General features: G+C 40.5%; 1 protein-coding gene across 1 annotated transcript in view; it reads right to left on the reverse strand.

Moving 5' to 3' along the window:
• phlpp1 (PH domain and leucine rich repeat protein phosphatase 1) overlaps positions 1-24618 on the reverse strand; it is a 101015-nt gene that overhangs the window by 22374 nt on the left and 54023 nt on the right. The window contains exons 2-4 of the mRNA XM_061920264.1: positions 13437-13633; positions 10105-10230; positions 5306-5454 (exon numbers count right to left, since the gene is read on the reverse strand). Of these exons, the coding sequence (XP_061776248.1) occupies positions 5306-5454; positions 10105-10230; positions 13437-13633 (472 nt within the window). The remainder of the gene's footprint in view (positions 1-5305; positions 5455-10104; positions 10231-13436; positions 13634-24618) is intronic.

Raw genomic sequence — 24618 nt, forward strand, 5'->3', positions numbered from 1 at the left:
AAAATACCTTTATATTTCGCTTCACGCATTCTCTTTTTTAACTAGTAGAATTGTCTTGATTTGCCATTTTTCTTCTCCTCACTGTTTCTCCTTGTGCGCGCTGACACACTAAACATGCACCTCCACTCTGAACGTCACCCCTGCATGGCAGCATGCGGGTAAAAAAAAGTAACGGTATTTTTCAAATCCAGTATAGTACCGTTTTCAATTCATGAGTACCGTTACACTTTATTAGTACCGGTATACTGTACAACCATACTGGAGACTAATATTTTTCTTTGGGAGTAGACTGGATGCAGCAAATAAACGAAGCGCTGCAGCAAAGTGGATATTGCGTTGTACAAAACATTCAAAGCTAACGCACAGCAACAGGTTAAGCTATTTTTATACCCTGTGTAGCCATCCATCCATCCATTTTCTACCGCTTATTCCCTTTTTTCCCACTTCCAAAGACATGCACCTGGGGATAGGTTGATTGGCAACACTAAACTGGCCCTAGTGTGTGAATGTGTGTGTGGATGTTGTCTGTGTTGGCCCTGCGATTAGGTGGCGACTTGTCCAGGGTGTACCCCGCCTTCCGCCCGCTTGTAGCTGATATAGGCGCCAGCGCCACCCGCGACCCTGTGTACCCAAATTATTCAATTTGGCAATGACAAATCCGATCAATAAGAAACCAGCAGGTATTTACATAGCACATAATGTTTCATCTGGGCATGCTGACCAAGTACTAGAAATGTTACACAGTACTTTGCAGTGGAAATTGGTAGTATAGGTACTGTGCTCAACAGTGACTTTGGCAAGTTATCATCTTTCCTTAGAGGACCGGACTCAGAGTCTCAGATTCAGAAGAACTGTCTTCAGAAGCCAAATAAAGAAAAAAAACTGTCTCAAAGGCCCCAGTCAGACCAAACAACAAAAGAGGAAGTCGCCCGTAGCGGGGCTGCCCCGCGACTGAACACCACGTAATTCCCAAAGGAGTAGCAGAGGTTCAACTGGAGGAGAAGCCTGACAAAGAACATAGAAAGTTAAAAATCTCCTCAGAAGGGAATTACTGCACTAGGCTAGTTTGGTGGGGATTTATGCTCTCAAAGTGCTGTCCAGCTATACCGTCGTAAGCCCTGTACAAATACTTACGATGTTCTGTTTAACAATAGTGGCGTGATCTCGTTGAATTCTTAGCCTATTATAAATAAACACCCTTCATCATGTCCAGTCGTGTGTCAGAAGCTGCTTCACAACTTGCTTAAGTATACCCACATATGCAAATAAACAGGCCAAACACATTTGCACGGCGCTTCAGCCGGTGAGGGATGACCTCGGTCTCGGAGAGAGTGTGAGAGAGGCAGAGAGATGCATGCTGGGAAAGCTGTTTAATGCCAGAGGAAACTGCTAGTCTCCCAGACAACTGATTATGCATATCTGATCCACCAGTAGGTATTTGGCCACAGAGCAAAGATGGCATGAGGCGGGGTTCAACGCCTCACTCTCCTCTTGGGAGGAATAACAAAAGCACTGTGACTCCATGTTAGATGTCACAGACACACTGCCTGTATTTGTACTCCGTGCAAACAGAGACCTTCACAACGTTATCCAAACACATTCATACAGGGCCAGAAAGTAGTAGGTTCTGTTTTAACTTACACTCTCCACCCTCTGTTAATATCTCTTTCTCATTACTGACCTCCTTGTGTATAACACTGAGTCAAATGAAGATGAGCCGACTCTGGTTTTAATAAGGCCATGTTTCAATGTTTGGCCACTAGGGGATCTCACTTAGGTTTTAAAGGGCTCATCTAATGCTGAAAACATAGGCACTTTCAGTCATGGCCAAACATATTGGCACCCCTGCATTTATGTCAGAAAATGCACCACTTCTCCCAGAAAATTGCTGAAATCACAAATGTTTTGGTATTCACATGTTTATTTATTTTGTTTGTATTGGAATTACACACATAAGCAAAATCTGATATTTTACACAGAACTCCAAAAATGGACTGGATAAAATAATTGGCACCCTCAAATCAATATTTGGGTGTGCACCCTTTGGAAAAAATAACTGAAATCAATTGCTTCCTGTAACTATCAATGAGTTTCTTACACCTTGCTACTGGAAATTTGGACCACTCTACTTTTGCAAACTCCTTCATGTCTCTCAGATTTGAACGGTGCCTTCTCCCAACTGCTGTTTTTAGATCTCTCCACAGATGTTCTATAGGATTTAGATCTGGACTCATTTATGGCCACCTTCAGAACTCTCCTGAGCTTTGTCTTAAGTCATTTTGTGTGCTTTTTGAAGTATGCTTTGGGTCGTTGTCCAGCTGGAAAACCCATGACCTCTGACGGAGACCCAGCTTTCTGACACTGGACCCTACATTATGCCCCAAAATTCTTTGGTACTCCTCAGATTTCATTGTGTCATGTACACAGTCAAGGCATCCGATACCAGAAGCAACAAAGCAAACCCAAAACATCATTGAATCTTCATGTTTGACTGGCGGCCTTATTTTGTTTTCTGTAAACAGTGTAATTATGTGCTTTACCAATAAGCTCCATTTTAGTCTCATCTGTCCACAGGACGTTCTCCCAGAAGGATTTCGGCTGCCTCAGTTAAGTTTTTGCAAACTCTAGTCTTGCTTTTTTTATATCTCTGTGTCAGCAGCAGGGTCCTCCTCGGTCTCCAACATTGCGGACCTTTTCATTGAGATGGCGACGGATAATGCGAGCTGACACTGTTGTACTGTGTGTCTGCAGGTCTGCTTGAATTTGTTTAGAAGTGGCTCAAGGTTCTTGATCCACAATGCTAACAATCCTTTATTGCAGTCTTTCATGAACGTTTCTCTTCCTTTCACATCCAGGGAGGTTAGCTACAGTGCCATGGGCTTTAAACTTACTGATGACACTGCGCACAGTTGACACAGGAACATTTAGATCTCTGGAGATGGACTTGTAGCCTTTAGATTGTCCATCCTTTTCCAGAATCTTGGTTCTCAAATCTTCTGAGGGATCTTTGCTCTTCTTTCTTTTCTCCATGCTCAGTGTGGCACACACAACACAAAGGTTGAGTCAACTGTTTTCTTTTTTAACTGGCTGCAAGAGGGATTTCGATATTGCCAGCACCCGTAACTTGCTACAGGTCAATGATAAATTAAAGGAGCATCACATGCTTAGAATAAAACTATTTTTCAGTGTGTGTGTGTGTGTGTGTGTGTGTGTGGAGGGGGGGTTGTGTTGTTCCAATGCAAACAATTAAAAAAACATGTGAATACCAAAGCATTTATCATTTCAACAATTTTCTGGGAGAAGTGGTGCATTATCTGACAGAAATGCAGGGGTGTCAATATTGTTGGCCATGTCTCTATTTCATAGGTCTGGACCCAAAATGGTGTCCACAGGTAGTATAGACACAGTAGGATTTTAGGCTCGTCTTCTAACAAGTTTGGAACGCCCACTTTATTCTCCAAAATGTTGGCGGGCCGGCATCAGCCTGCTGACATCACCCACAGACAACTGGAGGAAATTTCATTTTGCACAGTATGTGTTTTGGTCGCATCTTCATCTTGAATCATGTTATTTTAGCGCATAATTTAAGAATTTAAAGTAACTATCAAATATGTCTGCCGGTGGCATCGTTGCAGGTCGTACCAATACAAATAAAGAAGGGGTCAGCCTGCAAACATTTCTAAATGATGGGAACATGAGGAAAATATAATATAAAATATAATAGTTGCAAAATGGGACGGAACAAGGGAGAGGAAAATAATTTTCAGTGATCATTTTAATGATATTGACTTCAAAGAAGAAGGGTCAGAGTTTGTGTGGAAAACGTTTTTGTTTTTTTAAAACAAGCCAACTGTGATCCCAAAAATCAGGAGCACCCCTGAAAGAAGAAAAACTGAGTCAGAACCTGCAGAAAAAAAGAGAAAAAAGTGCAGATCTGGTGCTCAGAAAAAGACGATAAGCCGATAGTATTCTCTTCTACTGATGTTTTCCTTTATATTTTTTGGTCATAACAATATCAGTTTTGAAGCAATCATGGACTAGGGCCATAAAAACATCAAGCCACACCAAGAGGGGGTGACATATCGAGTCTGGCAATTGAAAGGGGGCGTTCCAAGTACATTTAGTTATCTACAAAAAATACTCAAAAACTAATTTATATTATGGGAAATGGGCAGCACGGTGACATAACTGTGTAGAGTTTGGAGGTACTCCCCGGGCACTCCGGCTTCTCCCCACATCCAAAGACATGCTTTGATTGATTGATTGATTGATACTTTTATTAGTAGATTGCACACTACAGTACATATTCCGTACAATTGACCACTAAATGGTAACACCCGAATAAGTTTTTCAACTTGTTTAAGTCGGGGTCCACGTTAATCAATTCATACACCTGGGAATAAGTTGATTGGCAACACTAAATTGGCATGAGTGTGTGAATTTTGTCTGTCTATCTGTGTTGGCCTTGCGATAAGGTGGCGACTTGTCCAAGGATAGGCTCCAGCACCCACCGACACCCCGAAAGGGACAAGCGGTAGAAAATAGATTGTTGGATGGGTTAAGGGAAATGGGTAGATTCGTTTTCAAAAACAAAAAAAGATAACTTTTTCGTGAAATTTTGGTCATCTGGGCGCTATGAGTCCTTTGAGACCCCTTTCATCCATTCATCATCATGTTGCAGATGTAAATAAATGGCCAAGAAAAAGCATTTGTCATTCCAACTCATTCACAACTTTATCTCAAGCAGACTCACAGGCTGGTGGCATGTAAGATCACACGAGCACAACCACTCATTCCTGTTGTTGCATTATCTGTAGCCCACAGAAACATTTTTTGTTGGATACAAGGGAGATTGCTCTGTCTGTCTGTAAAATCCCACACACACAAAGCTATTGCATGCAACACACAATTGCCCACATCGTGTATATACACACGTCTTGGCTGTAGCGCTTTAATCTAGACCCCGCAATAAGCAAGCAGCAGATGGTGCCCACGGAGAGGGAGCGAAAAGGGCCAGGGACATTAAAAGCCTCCCTGCAGATGATTCTGGCCTTCTGGGCTCATTTGGCCGCGTCTGGTACATCACAGCCCTGGCTAGCCTCTTCGGGCTCTGTGCGGCCCCGCTTATTTCTGGCGTGCAAACTGCAGGGGCCACTTAAGTGATTCAAACTGGTCTGTCATGGCCTGCCAGGTGCCATATTGCTTCTTGTCACAATCTACCTATTCAATAGCCCATCTCATCATATCTACGCATGCAAACAAGTGTGACTTTATGTCCTGCTAGACATTAGCAATGGTGTCGTACCTTTGCAGCTGCTGTAGCCAGTGGTCGGCGGGCAGGAAGTTGTGTTTGAGGTTGAGATGGGTGAGGTCGTGGCTGTAGAAGAGGTTGGGGGGAAGCTGCTCCAGGCTACAGAAGGACAGATCGACTGAGTTGATCCTTTGAGACACCATCTAGACGCAATAAACACAGAGACACACAGTTAATAAGACACAGGCAGGTAAACAAGATTATGTGTGTGTAGCTTATGGCTAAAGGGTCAAATGACACTAAGTGGCCAATCTTCTTAGACCTATCGGCGTAGCCAGGGTTACTCCAGCAGGTTAGTTACCTGACCTAAGAGCACATTGCATCACCATGTTTCTAGCTAAAAGTGTGATTGGATCAATGGTTCCCTGGCCAACCCTTGAAGGATAATACTATAGAAATGAAAGTTTGATGCAGTTTGGAGTAGTCAGTGCACATCATGTATAGTAGTCTAAATTTACTCTGATTATTATCACACATGAGTAAAATTCACAGTGACCAAGTCCATATTTTGTAAAAAAAAAAACACAGGTGTCAAACTCAGATCCGGGGGCCAGAGCTGGCTCGCCACATCATTTTATCTGTCCTGTAAACACCTGGAAATGATGTGTCAATAGATTACTTAATATTTTCTCACTCATTGATTTTTTAAATTTTTACAGAAAAATGTATGTACTGCTTGAAATTGCATACCTTTTAAACTTGAATGGTATCCATTATTGCAAGAAATATTACAGTATATTACCATACTTTCCATCATGTTTTTGCCTAAATGAAAATACTTAACTTTACAGCAAGCTACCCATTAAATTAATAAAAATGACAATACATTTTACGTTGTTCTTTGGAGCATCCATCCATCCATTTTCTACCGTTTGTCCTTTTTGGGGTCGCGTTAACAATTCTGTTGACTGAGCTGCCAGTTATTGACTGTAAAATCTACGGTTGTTGTTTTTAATGGTGTACTACTGTACAGTAAATGGATAGACGGTACATTTGTTTTTACGTAGAAAAACTGGCAGCTAAATTGCCAGAATAAAAAAATAACTTTTACTGTTTTCCATTAACAATATAATGTTGTAAAAAACAATGTCAATTTAACACAGAAATTCTGGCAACTAAGCTGGCAGCTTTTTCCGTAACCCCCGCCCCAAAAAACAGTGGTACTGTTTTTCCATTTACCGTAAAATGTTGTAAAAAAAAAAAAATTACAAAAAAAAAAGACTATTTTACAGTAACATGTTATAAATGTAAAGTTTTTAAAGTAAAATCAACAGTCTACTTATAACAATTTATATGATTAATAATGAAATCCAGAGGCAAAATCACACATTATTAACTGTTACACGCGCCCCTCTGATGGCAGCCATAACTGCCATGTGGCCCTCAGTGAAAACCAGTTTGACACCCCTGGTGTAAAACGTGTCACTAATTAGTATGAGCACCATTGTTACTTAGCAGTCTTTCTGCTGGAGTAATGGACGCTTCGATTCGCGTCACAATGCATGAGTTAAGTTGTGATTAAAAAATTAATTATTCTTTAAAAAGGGAACGATTGGATTTAGTATATGGACGATTCGATACGATTCCATTTAGTGTATGAACGATGTGATTTAGTGTACCAGCGTTTCGATTCTATGATTAACATTTATTGAAGGACACATTCTTTTTTACCGCACAAAAAAACATAAGCATTCCTTCCTGTGCATACGCTCCTCTTCATGTTAGAGGATAAATAATTAGGACCTGTGCACCAAGTGCTCAGACTAGATCTGTCCAAGCTAAGTCTGTGAGCATGAAGTGATGAAAACTACTTGGATGAGAGGCTAAATGTCTTAACACGGTAATGTTCAAATCCAGGCTGAAAACACTTATTAAATTGTGCATATGACGACTGAAAGTATGTTATCTACACTCTTTGATTTGAATTATGATTGTTTTATGATGACTATTTTCTGAAATATTTTTTCCTTGCAATGAACAATCACTCCCTATTGTTGGCAGCACTCATCCACCACCATCCTTGACTGTGGGTAAATAAATGATAAATGGGTTGTACTTGTATAGCGCTTTTCTACCTTCAAGGTACTCAAAGCGCTTTGACACTACTTCCACATTTACCCATTCACACACACATTCACACACTGATGGAGGGAGCTGCCATGCAAGGCGCCAACCAGAACCCATCAGGAGCAAGGGTGAAGTGTCTTGCTCAGGACACAACGGACGTGACGAGGTTGGTACTAGGTGGGATTTGAACCAGGGACCCTCGGGTTGCGCACGGCAACTCTCCCACTGCGCCACGCCGTCCCACGTCGTGGTAAGACAACATTTTCTAGGCACTCCCTCGTCTTGCCAGATATTTAGGCAATAATGACCGTTTGCAGGCATGGGCCGGTTACAGGTTTTAAAGTATATGGTGGTATTAAAAATTGACGGTTTTCAAAACCACTGAAATGTTATTTTATCTGTACAGTAAAATTAAAATCATTCAGGTCGCATGCGGGTGTATCAACTGTATCGAACCTAGTACTATACACTGGCTAAGGTTAAACGTATTCCTAATATGTTTCTCTCCAACGTTAGATCCCGGACGTAAGCACGTTTATATTGACAATTAAATGCTTTTCTCTTCTAAATCATGTTAAAACATTCCACTGTTGCTTTGAAACCTTGGAAACAATAGAGGCCCGAGCCGGCTAATACAGCTTGGTATGTTATAGGCTACATAATCGAGGCTTGCGATCGAAATAACGGATTATATTACTAACTGGTCCATTGCGAAACACGGTAGGCACTGATCCAACTAAAAGTAGTTTTGGCCACTGTGGTGCTATTGTCATTAGAAGGCTAAAAAGCTACACAAAAAATTTAGCTATAATTGCTAACATACCAGTAACACAGTTTTAACCAACTGTTATTGCTTACCGTTTCATTGTCTCCTAGTGTCATAGATACAAGAAAATGGAAGATACTTGTTTTTATGAAAGTCTGTTGTTGAACTAATGCAGGACAAATGTTTGCACACTCGAAGCGACTTCTTCACTGTTGCAGGGACATTGCCACACATCATAAAGGTTAAAAGTGAGGCATGTTTTACTTTAGATGAGGCTGACAGTTTATGTAGTGATTTGAGCTAATTAAAGTATTGTCCTTCATTGGGTTTAATCGGGGACATGATGTTGTGGCACAGCCGGTTTTACATCAAATAAAATTGACTGAATTGAGTGAGAATGTTTAGGTACATTTCTACAAGTACATTTAAAGTTAAAGTACCAATAATAGTCCCACTCACACACTAGGTGTGGTGAAATTACTCTCTGCATTTGACGCCTCCCCTTGTTCCACCCTTTGGGAGGTGAGGGGAGCAGTGAGCAGCAGCGGTGGCCACGCTCGGGAATCATTTTGGTGATTAAACCCCCAATTCCAACCCTTGATGCTGAGTGCCAAGCAGGGAGGTAATGGGTCCCATTTTTATAGTCTTTGGTATGACTCGGCCGGGGTTTGAACTCACAAACTACCGATGTCAGGGCGGACACTCTAACCACAAGGCCACTGAGCAGGATAATCCGCAAAACAAGATTGTTTTATAAATATCTCCGCAATGCCTTTACTGTTTGATTTCAAATATTCGGGACTTATGCAGATCCCAAATACACATAAGCAGTTACAAATAGGTAACAAAAGTTGGGTTTGCATGAAAGGACCACTTTAAGAAAGGCATTATCATTTACTTATGTAGAAAGAATATACGTATTTATTTTTGTTATCTATTTTACATACATAATCTCCAATGTCATCATGTTCTATTATGTTGTTTAAAATGACTGTTTAGCTGAAAAGTTATTTCAAAATAACACATTTCAAGGCTGTAATTATAATACCATAACGTAATACTTTAGCCTAACGTTACCATACTGCTTTATCGTACTGTCAATGTTTTATGTCTATCTCTGAGTCAACTTATTGTCATAGTAGAGTAAATATATATTGCTTTCAAGCTGTACACTGAATAGTTGTTGAAATGTGAGAACTATATTCACTTTAGTGAGATACTTCCGGTCTATTTTCTAAGCCTTAACAACGTCAGGCAGATTACATCATATAAGAATTTGACAGTGTTGGAATTATTTACTACACTCATCCCAAAGGAAACAATTGATGCCAGAATGAGGGGGCTGTGTCCTCTATCAGTTGAGGGCTTGGTCCCTAACTAAAGGCAGTGCCTTAAGGCAAACTGGCCTTTTGCCTGAAAACCCAATTCCAAAGTTTCCATCCACACTGGGTCCAACCGCTTTAGAGCTACTCTTGCAATGCACGAACCAGCTGTCTGACAAGCATCTACCTCCTGACTAAAGGTGAAAAGGCAAAACACTTGGGCCACGTTTGTGCGGTCTAGGCTAGGGCACGTGTTGCCTCTATGCAGGCTGCTATTCTGAGTGGTCCCCTGGGTGCTGGTGACATGCACGCTCCTGTTAATATTTAGAAAAGAGGTTTTCTGGCTATGACCTACTTCAGTTCAAGTGAGAAAAAGGAGAGGAGAGAGAGCGAGCGAGCGAGAGAGAGCAAGGAGGGGTGACCCTTGAGTTCCACACCAAAGTGTCAACTACAGTGAAATATGTTCACTTTGCTGTGCTTGCACATGCTCTGTGATCATGGCTGTTACTTTGTGCCCCCTTTGCAGTCACGTGTGCTTGTGATATATAATGCAGTTGACCCGTAAATAAAGCCGTGGGAGCATATGCATGCATTCCCTCGCTCCATCTCACTCTGACGCCCTTTTTTGCTGGCGGTACCTTGGCAGCGTGTCTGTGCCAGCGGAGGTGCTCCGTGAAGCTGTCGAAGCTGACGTAGTAGGTCTGACTCTGAGGCCCGGCAGAGCTGAAGGCCAAGCAGTGATTGTGCTTCTTCACTTCCTCCACCTGCAGACATCAGACACACACAGTTAGAGGGATGTGCCAATACTTGCCCTCTCTATAAATATTAACCCACCCCGAGTTACAGACGTGGCCACAAGTTTGGAGAGTTATCTAAATTTGTCTTTCAACAAATTTGCTGCCTCACATTTTATGTGTCTGTAAAAATGTAAATTGAAGCGGCAAAATTATTGAAACAACCTTTTTGACCATGACTGTTAAGGAAAAAAAAAAGAGAAAATAATAAAGCAGGCTTCACTACTTGAGCGCTTTCTCCTCTGTGCATAGGCTAACGTAGCATGAGGTTGTTGTTTAAATGTGACATTAATGCTATGCTAGCAGACATGCGTGGGCAAACAGCTCATTAGCATTAAAGCTGCAGGCGCACACTGTTCACAGTTGGGCTTACGATAATCACTTTAAACCAAATTCTAGCATCAAGGCTCAAGTTTGACCCACTTCCAGCCATCCATTTTCTATCGCTTGTCCCTCTCAGGGCTGGAGCCTATCCCAGTCGCACTCGGGCGGATAGCAGGGTACATTCCCTGGACACCTCGCCACCTCATCGCAAGGCCAACACAGATAGACAACCATTCACACTCACGTTCACACACTAGGGCCTATTCAGTGTTGCCAATCAGCCTAACCCCAGGTGCATGTAAAACACAAAAACGCATATTTAAAATAATATTATATAATTAGTAAACATGATCAACAATAAGTAGATGTTAAGGCCTTAACGCCTGATACTATTGAGGAGTGAATGACTCTCAGTGAGTGTATGGCACACTCAGTGGCTGTATTGACACCGTACTGATACTGTGTTGATTAAAACAAACAAATAATTAAAAACAATAATTAAAAAAGTCACATTTGACCTGCAAATAAAATTATCACATATTACTGTTTTTTGTTTTGTTTATTACGAATTGCTGCACGGAAAAAGGAATACAAAATGCTATAAAGTCTGGTAAAATAGGGAAATAGTAAACAAGGAAATCAATGTATTTTATTTCGGCAATCTTCACATAAAACAAAGAACAACAACAAGAAAAGAAAAAAAAAAAAAAAAAAAAAAAAACACTCATTTGAGCAATGATTGAGCCGAAAGGGTGTAGGTTGAAGTGTAGGAAAGAAAACCAATTATCGTATTTGGTTCTGCAAAATCAGCATTATCCCATTCTTTGGATTTGTACCTTTTCTTAGTTCCATTTATAAGTATTTTATATATTGTTTTATATATTTGTTTCATTTTCTTAGTTCCATTCAGATCGATGATTCGACATCTTTCCGTACGAGCTGTCACTTGTGAACCAAAATAAATGACGAAGTCAGTTTGGCGCTTCTCAGTCAAATGACAGCGCAGCTGTATCGGTCACATGGCTTTTTCTTAAAGTGACACACACACTTCGAGGGACACAGTATCACTCATCATGTTTCATGAGGCACCCATGCTTCAGTATAGTTTGACCCTTCACTACATGATACAATTTATACCCAAATGTAGGATCAACTTGTAAAAACAAACTTTGTTGAAGCACTTTTCACTCACACGATTGCTTCTTCTCCATCTTACAGACTTATAGTACTGTATTTTCCAGGCCAGAGGGCACGACGAATTATAAGGTGCTCTGCCGATGAGCGGGTCTAGTCAGGTCTATTTTTATACCAAAAGGCATTATAGGGCGCATTAAAGGGGTCACAATATATATATTTTTTCTAAATGGAAAACTCTTCCTTGTGGTCTACATAACATGTAATGGTGGTTCTTTGGTCAAAATGTTGCATGGATAATGTTTAACAAATCATCTTCAAGCCGCTTTCTGACAGTCGATTCAGGTTGCGCCGTTTTGTGAGCGGGCTTATTTACGTGGCTCACCTTTGACAGCGTCTTCTCCCCGTCATCTTTGTTGTAGCGGTGTAGCGTGCAAGGACGGGAGTGGAAGAAGTGTCAAAAGATGGAGCTAACTGCTTTAATGACATTCAGACTACTTCAATCAATAACGGAGCAGGCCCTTCGATAAGATGGCGACTTGTCCTGGGTGTACCCCGCCTTCCACCCGATTGTAGCTGAGATAGGCACCAGCGCCCCCAGCGATCCTAAAGGGAAAAGGCTGTAGAAAATGGATGGATGGATGGAATAACGGAGCAGCATCTTCCGTGGCTCACTAGTGCAGTAACAATAACAATGTGTCCAGTGAAAAAACGTACAACCAGAACGCTCGAGTAACTAAAGTTCCTTTGGTGAACTATGTAAAGTCACTACACCGGTATGTTTTAGCGCTTTTATGGAGAGTTTACTGACAGATATAAGTAACAACTTTACACTACTTATATTAGAAATGGCAACAGCGGACGATGAATGTCCCATAACATGAAGATAGAGAAAAAGAAGAAGCTTATCTACTACGACTAAAAGGTGGAAGTGCGCACATTTTCAGAACTTATCGAGATCCCAAATACAAATCAGCATGAACCAGAAGGTAAGAAAAGTTGCTTTTGCATGGCTAAAGACACCGGCAGATAATGTCTTGCCTTATACACATACCATAATAATACTCGTATGTTGAACCACAGTACAATCCATCAAGCGGTGTGGCTTCATAGCTTACTAAAGTCGTACCAAAAAATGTTGATAGATTTTTGAGCGCTGTGTGCAATGTTTTATATTTTCAATGGAACATATAACATTTTAGTGTTGTGTACTTGAGTCATATTGCAGTCTACACGTATATCTTGTGTGTGACTGCCATCTACTGGTCACACTTATCATTTCGCAATGTATCAAATAAAATAGCTTCGAGGCCGGTCAGCACAACCAAAATTATTCCGTACATTAAGTGCACCGGGTTATAAGACGCACTGTCTAGTTTTAAGAAAAGGAAAAGATTTTAAGTACGCTACATTCTGTATATGCAAGATTTGCAGGCACATGCATGTTGAGGAATGGTTGTGAAAAGTGAGCGCTGAGAGGCTTTCTTAGGGTAGAAGAGCCCTGAGAGCTAATCCTCCAGCTTTATAAAGCGATACATGGATAAAAGGTCAAATTTTCTTCCCTGAAAGGTAGTTAAGTAAAGCTACTTTGATAGCTGCAGGGATAAAATATGTACTGTAAATGAGCTGAAGGTCAAAATATATCTGATAAGGTGTTGCATTGTAGCGGTAGGTGAACATTACGGCTTTAGCATTGGTGTAGAAGCCTTGTGACGTACTTTCCCTCCAATGAGCGGCAGGATGTGCATCTTCCCCGTCTGGCTCTCCTTGACAGAGGAGACAATGAGGCAGGTGCCGCAGAGGATAACCTGCCGTTTGGTCCAGCGGTTGACTGGCAGCTGAAGCTTCCCTTTGCGGACATTGTACGTCCCTGACAGCTGGACCCGCTCCAAGCTCTCAATGTTTTGGGGCTTCCCTGGAGGAGAAAAGAAAGAAGAGGAGGGGATGATTCAGGTCTTTTGGGTAAATATTCATCCTCTGAGTTGTCTGAAGAAGAGTTGTGTTTATGTAGCACAAACCATGCAAGTGGCATGCAATAAATGATACAGACAAATAAGAAAAAGACAATTGATTAAATCGTGTTTGATCAAAACAACATAATTCAATATTTTCCACAGAACATGTAAATGATGCATCACTATGTTGGCTGACCTGAGTCAACAGAACAAAAAGTCACATAAAATATTAAGTACAAATTGCAAATCCCACGGAAAGGGCATGTGAATGCTGACAAAAAGCACACTGAAATGCCAAAGGAAAAAATTAATTGGGGACTGTAATATGACTTTCTTTTTTTCCAACCCTTTATTTGGCAAGGATGAAAACATATTTGGTCATTTGAGTGGGCGTAATAAATGGACTCCTTGTGTACAACAGTGGAGATTGTGAATTTGCCCATGTGACATTATAATGAGTGTAATACATAAAACAATAACTAAATAGAAACCAAAAGTAAAACTAACATTGTGATGTATGCCAGCCAATCAGTGAAGTAAAAGAAACATTTTTTAAAAACTCTATAACGATACATGCACTGACACAAATGAGTATAAAAAAATATAACAACGATAATTATTTCAATAATATCTGTAAGTTTTGATTCATCAGAGCAAATCATTGCAACGTTTTTGGAATTGTAATCCTGTGTCACTGTCACGAGTTGTGAGAAATAAAAATATTGCGTGAGGCTTCAGTAACTCTCGCGATGCCTAATAATCAAGTTTTTTTTACGTTTTTCATTAAAATATTTTCGTACAAAAGGGTGCATGACCAATATTAGGATGTAAGGAATTATGACGTCACACAGATAACTAAGATTTAAAAAAAAAAAGCTTTGACTACCGATTAAAAAAAGCACAAGCTCCAATGAGACCAGATTTCCCGTAATGGGTTAGGGTGAGCAAATCAAGTGCTCCCTTTCTCTCACTTTCCATGCTGTAAATCTGTCGTAAACTTCCCCAGAGCTCACTATAAACAAACATGGCGTTGATCGTGTAGGATTTCTTCTTTTTCAGAGGAAGACATTTTACATGCAGTTTGCACCAAAGGTTCTGCAAACATTCCACAAGGAGGAAAACATCATCACACTTTAAGACATCAAACCTCATCAGATAACTAAAACGCTTGTGTCGCTTTGACAATGTTTTGAAAACCAACAAAGACTTGCGCTGTTGAAGAAGTTGCCCCAAAGCCAGCCGCATAGAGAGACTTTCTTATCGCTGTGGCGTTTGAGAATTGCAAAAAGTTTGCCAGAGACAACTCCAGGGCTAAAGCGATCTGTGATTTCACCATGGAAATGCTGATGATGGACGACAGCACTTTACCATCATCATATTGGACAGAGTCAAAATGCTTTCCTTTGGTTTAACTCTTATCTTCACAACAGATATGAACATGTTTCTGTCAATGGTCATCAATCCAATCAAATAGAGTTGATCCACAAGGTTCTGTTTTAGGCCCAAATCTTTTCTCTATTTTCATTAATGAATTACAGTGTAGTGTGAAAGCAGTGTATTTTTGTTGTGTTTTATTGCAGTGTTCCCAAACTACCGGGCCGCGGCCCAAATTTTTAATTAAATAAAATAAAAATTATTTATTTTTTTATTAAATCAACATAAAAAACCTCCCCTTTTCATGACAGAAACCTCCCTTTTTCATGACAAATAAAATAAAATAAAATTCCCCCCCCCCTCCCCCCACGCCGGGCCGGGCCGCGGGACAAATTATCAAGCGTTGACCGGTCCGCAGCTACAAAAAGGTTGGGGACCACTGTTTTGTTGTATGTGTATTTGTGTATGGAACACCATAAAAATCTAATCCTGCATCTCAAGGGGCTATCCCAAATTTAAAAAAAAATATATAATAATAATAAAAAGAAAATACTGGCTTTTGTCAGAACGAATCTACAGGTAGTTAGTCAAATCTACCTTTGGTTGAGTAGTTTATACCTCCAGGGGTGCACAAACTAGAGTTAAATCTAAACTTATTGAATAATAAACACGAATAAGTTATCATTTCAATCGGTCTTAAGAAGCAAGAAACTATATATGTGTAAAAAAAAAAATCTTGCTCCCCTAAGTTATACTTTTGTTAGGCCCTCCTCATATGGTGCTAAAGTTAAGAGAATGTACATTACAATGTTACATAAAACTATTTTTTTCATGCCATCAGTTTGCCGATTAATTCAATGCATTTTATTTCTTTTAGCGAAAACTGCTTTTCTTGTTGTGTCCACAAAACAATCATTTACAAGGCTTAGCGAGATTGCTGTCCCTTCTCAATAAACTCTGCTAAGTCCGATGCTGTGCAGGGCGGTGGCAACAGGGGACAGATCAGGAGGTGCTCAATGGTCTGTGGTGCAATGCCCCAGTCACACATAGCATCCTTGTCATTCAGGTACTCCCATTTAGCAAGAGTGGCGTTAGCTCGTCCAACACGAGATCTTAGTCTGTTAAGACATTTCCACACTGCGCATTTGGTATCTGCTCCTGGAGGCAGTGCCTCGCTTGTCTTTAGCTCTATTATTGTTTCTGGTGAGGGGTTGTCAGGTTGTTCTTCCCACCGAGTGACTCCACTGCTTGTTCTCTGTGTTCTGAGAGGTGGGACGTGCTTCAGGAAACTTTTCCACGATTTAATGCAGCTTTTGGCTGGCACATGACCGAAGAGAGGATGTCTTTGAACACGGGACTGTTGTTGCTACTCTTTCTTGCTTGCTGCATTTCGACGTATCTCTGGTGGGACTACGTCTGCCAGGGTTTATAGCCGGTCTGTAGGTGTTGGTTTTAGGCAGCCAGTGTCAAGGCGACTAAAAAGTGCCGGTTTTCAAGCATGCTTTCAATCAGATCTGTCCGACTGATGTCCCTTGTGGTCTCCAAGATCTTGCTGAGTAGACCTCTGTTGTTGCAGAAATGGTTTAATAATTCAAATAAATCAAAGCAACCTGGACTGAATTGATTGTGGTCTAAAGTTTTATTGTTGTATGCTGAAAATAGAAATAGGCCCTGTTTACACTGCACACCAAATCTGATTTTCTTGGCCTCAAGTGACACAGACCGGATTTTTTTTTTTTTTTTACCAATCCAAACGTTCCAAATTGCTTCAAATATAATGGTTTTGCATCAGATTCAGGATGAGGTAGTCCAAATCTGATCTTTTCAAATGTGACTAAACGGCAATGTGACCTGAATGTGACCCATATGTAAGTTTTTCGTCAACTGTGGGCGAGCTACGTCATTCGTGTGCACTGGGAAAGATGCAGCTCGCCAGCAAAATCCGGTTTCGGTGAGAAAAGTAATTTTTACATGACCAAATTTTCGCCGCATACCTAGTGAGTAGTGTGCAAATAATAAACTATATGTAATATAAAAAATATATATTTTGTTTCCAAAGAAATAGCAATTGTTGAAGTACTGGAATTGACACTGTGGTGTATTTGTTTACATGTTAGTTGAAAAAAAAAAGCTAACAATCCACCCTGATTGCCTTCTCTACTTAACAGCCATAAAAAGATTAGAACCCTCCCAAATATATTACACTATATATACACATACTATATATATCCATTCATACATTTTATTACTTTAATTTATTTTTACGGATGATATTTGTCTATTACCTGACCGGTTCTATGTTAGCGACCATCCATCCATTTTCTACATTTTGTACCTTTTGGGGCCGCGGGGGTGCTGGAGTCTATTTCAGCTGCAACGATTCTATATTTTATGCTGGATCTACTTTATTTTATGCTGCCCTTTTTTTTGCTGCAGCTGTTACATGTACTGTAATACTGTACATGGTAATTGGGATTTGTTATATATTGTAATAATATAATATCATATCATAATATAATATATAAGTATATATTATGTACTGTATATATAATATGTAAATATTACATATATGTTTTATTTTATATTGCTACTATGGTACATCTTAGTCTACTTTATACCTTTTGTTTTCACCCTCTTTTTGTGCGCTTGTGTGCATTATCCTTTCCATCCTTATCCTTGGTAACTGAACTATTGTGTGGAATGATTTACCTTTTGGATCATTAAAGTGTGTCTAAGTTTTAATCTCTTAGTAAAACAAACACAAATTTTAAGGTGTGACGACCATATCTATGGTGACGACTTTTATTTTATTTTGTAGTAAAAACCCTGTTTCCATTTGAGTTGGGAAATTGTGTTAGATGTAAACATAAACGGAATACAATGATTTGCAAATCCTTTTCAACCCATATTCAGTTGAATATGCTACAAAGACAACATATTTGATGTTCAAACTGATAAACATTTATTTTTTTTGCAAATAATCATTAACTTTAGAAATTGAGGCCAGCAACACGTGACAAAGAAGTTGGGAATGGTGGCAATAAATACTGATAAAGTTAAGGAATTCCCATCAAACACTTATTTGGAACATCCCACAGGTGTGCAGGCTAATTGGGAACAGGTGGGTGCCATGATTGGGTATAAAAACAGCTTCCCAAAAAATGCTCAGTCTTTCACAAGAAAGGATGGGGCGAGGTACACCCCCACACCTTTGTCCACAACTGCGTGAGCAAATAGTCAAACAGTTTAAGAACAACGTTTCTCAAAGTGCAATTGCAAGAGATTTAGGGATTTCAACGTCTACGGTCCATAATATTATCAAAAGGTTCAGACAATCTGGAGAAATCACTCCACGTAAAAGGCATGGCTGGAAACTAACATTGAATGACCGTGACCTTCGATCCCCTCAGACGGCACTGTATCAAAAACCGACATCAATCTCTAAAGGATATCACCACATGGGCTCAGGTACGCTGTCACTAAATACAGTTGGTTGCTATATCTGTAGGTGCAAGTTAAAGCTCTTCTATGCAAAGCGAAAGCCATTTATTAACAACATCCAGAAACGCCGCCGGCTTCTCTGGGCCCGAAATCATCTAAGATGGACTGATGCAAAGTGGAAAAGTGTTCTGTGGTCTGACGAGTCCACATTTCTAATTGTTTTTGGAAATATTCGACATCGTGTCATCCGGACCGAATGGCAAGCGAACCATCCAGACTGTTATCGACGCAAAGTTCAAAAGTCGGCATCCGTGATGGTATGAGGGTGCATTATTGCCCAAGGCATGGGTAACTTACACGTCTGTGAAGGCACCATTAATGCTGAAAGGTACATACAGGTTTTGGAACAACATATGCAACCCGTCTTTTTCATGGACTCCCCTGCTTATTTCAGCAAGACAATGCCAAGCCACATTCGGCACGTGTTACAACAGCGTGGCTTCGTAAAAAAAGAGTGGGGGTACATTCCTGGCCCACCTGCAGTTCAGACCTGTCTCCCATCAAAAATGTGTGGCGCATTATGAAGCGTAAAATACGACAGCGGCGACCCCGGACTGCCGAACGACTGAAGCTCTACATAAAACAAAGAATGGTAAAGAATTCCACTTTTAAAGCTTCAACAATTAGTTTCCTTAGTTCCCAAACGTTCATTGAGTGTTGTTAAAAGAAAAGGTGATGTAACACAGCGGTGAACATGCCCTTTCCCAACTACTTTGGCACGTGTTGCAGCCATAAAATTCTAAGTTAATTATTATTTGCAAAAAAAAAAAAAAATGTATGAGTTTGAACATCAAATATCTTGTCTTTGTAGTGCATTCAACTGAGTATGGGTTGAAAATTATTTGCAAATCATTGTATTCAGTTTATATTTACATCGAACACAATTTCCCAACTCATATGGAAACAGGGTTTGTACTAGCAAATTCCTTGTTCATTTACGGAATCCAGTCAATTTCCTTTGTTTTCACTTGATCAATCTTGCGCAAGCAAGTGGCGTCGAGGCCACATTGAGGCCACATGGGGCGTATGCGTGTTTATACTGTAGACTGATAAAAATCACATTTTATTTATTTATTTATTTTTTTCATTTTATTGAGGCTGTATAGTTCTGTTGATAGAGCGGCCGTGCCAGCAATTTGAGGGTTCCAGGTTCACTGCTGTTGTGTCCTTGGGGCAAGACACTTTACCCACCTGCTCCCAGTGCCACCCACACTGGTTTAAATGTAACTTAAATATTGTTTTTTTACTTTGAGGCACTATAGCAAAACGCTATATAAATATACTTCTTTCACTTTTATTTATTTGCAGTGTAAACAGTCAGCCGAAAAAAATTGGATTTAGAAAAAATCGATTTGGGCCACTTTTGGCCTGCAGTGTAAAAGTCTATCCATCCATCCATTTTCTAACACTTATCCCTTTCGGGGTTTTCATAGGTGTATCATTAGTGGTTCGATCAGGACTTTTTTTACAATAGCGCTGCAAAGCAGGGTTAGCATCTGTGCTAAATTCATTCAGTGCTACTGTAAGCCTCGCATGTCCTACTTTGGGCGTTGGAATTGAATAGTCAGGATTTGCCTACAGTAAGTATAATCTCCAATTCAATGCCAGGTGCACTTCTGCTGAATATGCTCTTACAGCTGGTGAGATGCCGTCACTCGCTTTTCGTGTTCTCTCTTGCACAGGCGCACGCCTCGCCAAGCAGGCTGCCAAACCTGACGGACAGGTTGCTTATCAGGCGTTCTGTCAGCTGTGGCTGCCTTATCGGTGTGTCGAAACCGCCACCTGCTCTCTGTCTACCTCCACCTCCGTAAAAAGCTGGCCCCAGGCCTGTAATGTGCGGCCCACCTCTGACCGTCCCTCCTCCATGTCGATTCTCTTCCTATTTACTTTATCCATTTTAGCTTTTGTCTTTTTGCCTGGTAATGAAAAAGTCTCTTCCTGAGTTCTGACCAAGCAACAGTTGTCTTAAGAAAATGTTGCACATCCCCTGACCTCTCGTTCACACATACTTCACCTCGGTGTGAACACAAACAGCGGGGGAGGAAGAGTGTAGAACAAGCATGTGTGGACTTGAGCGTTTCAATATTTCAGGTGTCGACTGTAAGGCCGGACTGAAACATTTTGCTTATTACAACTGCTAAGATAAGTTGTTTATGTAACTGATGGATCCAAACTTCTGATCATCAGCGCCACTGAAACCTTTTGTCCGTTAATCTTTGTGTTTGCAACAGAATCAATAGAGGGATATTTACTTATACTAAATACTGAATGGCTCACATTAGATGTTGAGTATACATTGGTGAGCAGGGTTATTGTCCATCCTGTCGCAGAAAAAAGACACACATTGCATCTCTTTCTGTTGGTTGAGATTGACCGTTCAAAAAAAGCGTTATCAATTGTCAAGCGTTGAGACGAGTAGTGTCATTTTTAAACTATTTCCTGCTAGCCACTGTTAGTTTGCTATGTAGTTGCACTTTAAAACAAGTGGAGTGTGCAGGGGGCAAATTAACTTAAGCTTTTATATGTATTTTTAAAAGGACCATCAAGTGGTCACTCCCCAGCTTGCTTTAGACACAATAGTGCATTTACAGTTGTGAGATTTTTAAAAAAACAGTAGGTGTGCCCACTTTAGAGCAGGGGTGCCCACACCTTTTTTGCATGCGAGCTACTTTTCAATTGACCAAATTGAGGGGATCTACCTTATTTATATATATAATTTATATTTATTTATGAAAGAGACGTTTTTGTCAACAAGTTAGAGGTGTTTAATGATAATACAAGCATGTTTAACACATATCTATTTCTTTATTTCATGAACACAAAAATATAAGTTGGTGTATAACCTGATTCTGATGACTTGCATTGATTGGAATCAGACAGTGGTGCTGATAACGTCCACATTTTCAAATGGAGAAAGAAAGTCCTCCTATCTGTTCAATACCACATGAAAGGGGTTGGTTTTGGGCATCATATTTGTCCTGTTTCCCTACTCGTTTTTATAAACTTTAGAAGAAATACATTGGCGGAAAACTCCGCAGCTTTCAAGCTGACATTCCTATTTTGTTAGCGCAGACAGGATGAAGCAGCGCTTTCATGGTGAATACAGAACTGGGCAGTCGATCTTTACAGTTTTGACAAAAGGTACAACGCAAATACAAAGTTTTTCTCACCTTCCTGTCGGTCATTTTTTCTTAATAATGAGCTGGCAGCAGCCAACATTATCTCACAAGAACCTTGGGTGCCGTGAATGTCAATCAAGTGACAAAAGTTACTTCTTGGTGAAGATTGATGATCGCTAGTTTTTAGGTCTATTTTTTTAATGCCTGGCTGGCGATCGACTGACACACCCTCCGCGATCGACCGGTAGCTCGCGATCGACGTAATGGCCACCACTGCTTTAGACGTAACAGAGAAAGGAGCTAAATATTTTTTACTTCAAAATGGCTTTAAGTACATGAGTATGAGTTGGACCTTTTAAATTCAAGAGGTCTATCAAATGTTATGAGACAAAAAGGCACAAAAAGTAGTGGAATATTCTACCACATTAATGACTGAGTACACAACATCTTGTTTTAACAGTTTACAATGAACAGTAGTTAACTTCTTTCTACATTTCAATGATAGTTGAGATTGTAATACAACCTAATCGACACAACTATAGCAAATCCTGAAAGTTCACTTCCCCATGCTAGCTAGACTAAACTATATTTTCAAAATTTCTAAACTAAATTATTTTTAAAGTGCATGTACTAAACTTCTGTTTCAATATCTTGTTGAGCGGAACAATGTTGCCCGGAGTAGTTGTACCACAGTGTGGAATCTGGATTAGTGCTGTGGGTTAAAACGATATTAGGGTAACCCCTAAATTGCTGAGATACCCGTGGCGGTGGGGAGGTGGCTAGAGGTGTGGTCAACGTGATGTCATCATATAATTTGCTAGAAATCATGATTTCTAAAAAAAAAAAAAAAACTAACAAAATGTACAGTACACAGACATTTAAACCAATCTGTGCTATTGTTAATTGGTAATAAAATGTATTTTTCTTAAATCATTTTGGTTTATTTTTTAGTTGTAACTAGTTATTTTACCCCTCTGGTGGTTGCAGCCGAGTTGTGCCCTCAATTTTGCCTCAATTATTTTAAGCTTTATCCAATGATCAATTTCATACAATCAACAGTTATTCCAACACAAGACACTACTATGTTGTGCTATACAGCATCTAACTTCTTTTTACTTCAAATATTGCGAAACCACAGATTCCAATACAAGGACCGGTTTTGGTGGTTGTGTTGAAATGCATTCCATCATACTGACTAAGACAATGCCAATCTAGAATGCACGTATTATAAGTAACACAGATGTCATAATAGTTCTTCTTAGTTACAGAAGGTATATCTTAGGCTACGTTTACACTCAAAGTTGGACGTCAATTTCAGATTTTTCAAGGCGATAGAGCGACGTCTGATGTGAACGCAATAAAGACCTGCATGCAGACATAACATCACACGTGCTGCAGAGTTTGCCAAATTGTAGTAGGTCTCAGTCCTGGCGCATATACAGGTGTATGGCAATTTCAAGGATTTTGTGCAATCAAAGTCAAAATTTTCTGCGCGTAGAAGATTAAGAAGGACGAGGCCAAACATTTTGGCTCCCGTAGTTTGTGGGACATGTGCTTCAACATCTGCTCCGAAGAGGGAGTGTGGGCGAGCAGCAGTCGGAGACAGGAGTGGGGGAACATTGATGTGAGATCCTAAAACACATTATTTACGCTTGTTTTCTGCTCATTTGTCAACTATTTATTTTGCAACAGTCTATTTTGGCACAGAATTAAAACGCTTATCGCTATTTGATTCGACTTCAGTCGAATCAAATACATATCTAATTTATATCCACATACAAAAGAAGACAAGGTCGGATTTGAAGAAAATCTGGAATTGCACTGTTCACATCGACATGGAAACAATCAGATAGAGGTCACATATGGGCAAAAAACTCGGAATTGACCTGCAGTGTGAACAAAGGCCTCCAGTTGTGGCTGGTGCAGACCCCAGTCTGATCAAGAAAACCTTTCTGTACACCAATATCCACAGAGATCAATGCAACATCTCAATAGGTCCATTGAGCAGACTGGTTAGCTCCTCCGTACATCGCTGGAAGTCACAAGTAATGACCAAGTGGGGGCGAGGGGGTGCATGTGAGACATTAGAGCAATTATTCAAAAGCTTTTAGCCTCAATATGTCACATGGGTATATTTGTACTATTTTTAGGCCCTTTTGTTGGAGCGCGCCCTCTCCTACGGGAGCATAGTGTGCAACAACGTCGGCGCCCAGCTTCTCGCAGTCCTCTTTCACAAACACGCACTGACACTAAACGTTGTCCCCTTCCCCTCTTTAAATGTTGATGGACCTGATGGATCATCTCACATAGATGTAGGAGGCTTGAGGGTTGAGCCATGGGAATATGCACAGTCGAAGGAAGCAGGGAGATGGGAGGGACTCCCACGTGAGCATCCTGTTTACAGGGCTGGGGCGTCAGGAACTACAGCATCTCCTGGATAACCCTGAGAGGAAGTTGCTATCGCTTTTAGCTCAGACGTCAAACGGTAGTCTACATGCGACACCTACACCAGGAATATTTTAAGGAGCGATGATGCTAGTGGCAGTGGGCATCATCTATTATCCGGGAAGGATGCAAAAGTAGTCATTGCAACATAGGAGAAAGGCCTCGCTAGGTGGGTGTGTACGGAACAAAGCTATTTCTAGACCTACTATGACAGGAGTGTGTGTGTTGCTGGAGATGGCTTCCTTCCTTCCTTCCTTTTCCACAGGTTGAGGAAGAGAATGTTTTGCTTTACACACGCTCACTAAAGACTTCGTGGGGACATTCATCCCTGTCAGTGGTCCGAAGCATCTGGGGTGAAAGAGGCAGATAGAATAGAGGAAGAAGGTTCTGCCCTTGGATGAAGCACGTCTGCTACGAAGTCCAAAGTTCAATAGCGCATTCACCTTGCCTAAATTGTGACTAATCAGCTAAGGGTTTCACACAGACACAGTTAAATGTATACAATG

The sequence above is a fragment of the Nerophis ophidion genome, linkage group LG14 (assembly GCF_033978795.1).
Source record: "Nerophis ophidion isolate RoL-2023_Sa linkage group LG14, RoL_Noph_v1.0, whole genome shotgun sequence".
Taxonomy (NCBI): Eukaryota; Metazoa; Chordata; class Actinopteri; order Syngnathiformes; family Syngnathidae; genus Nerophis; species Nerophis ophidion.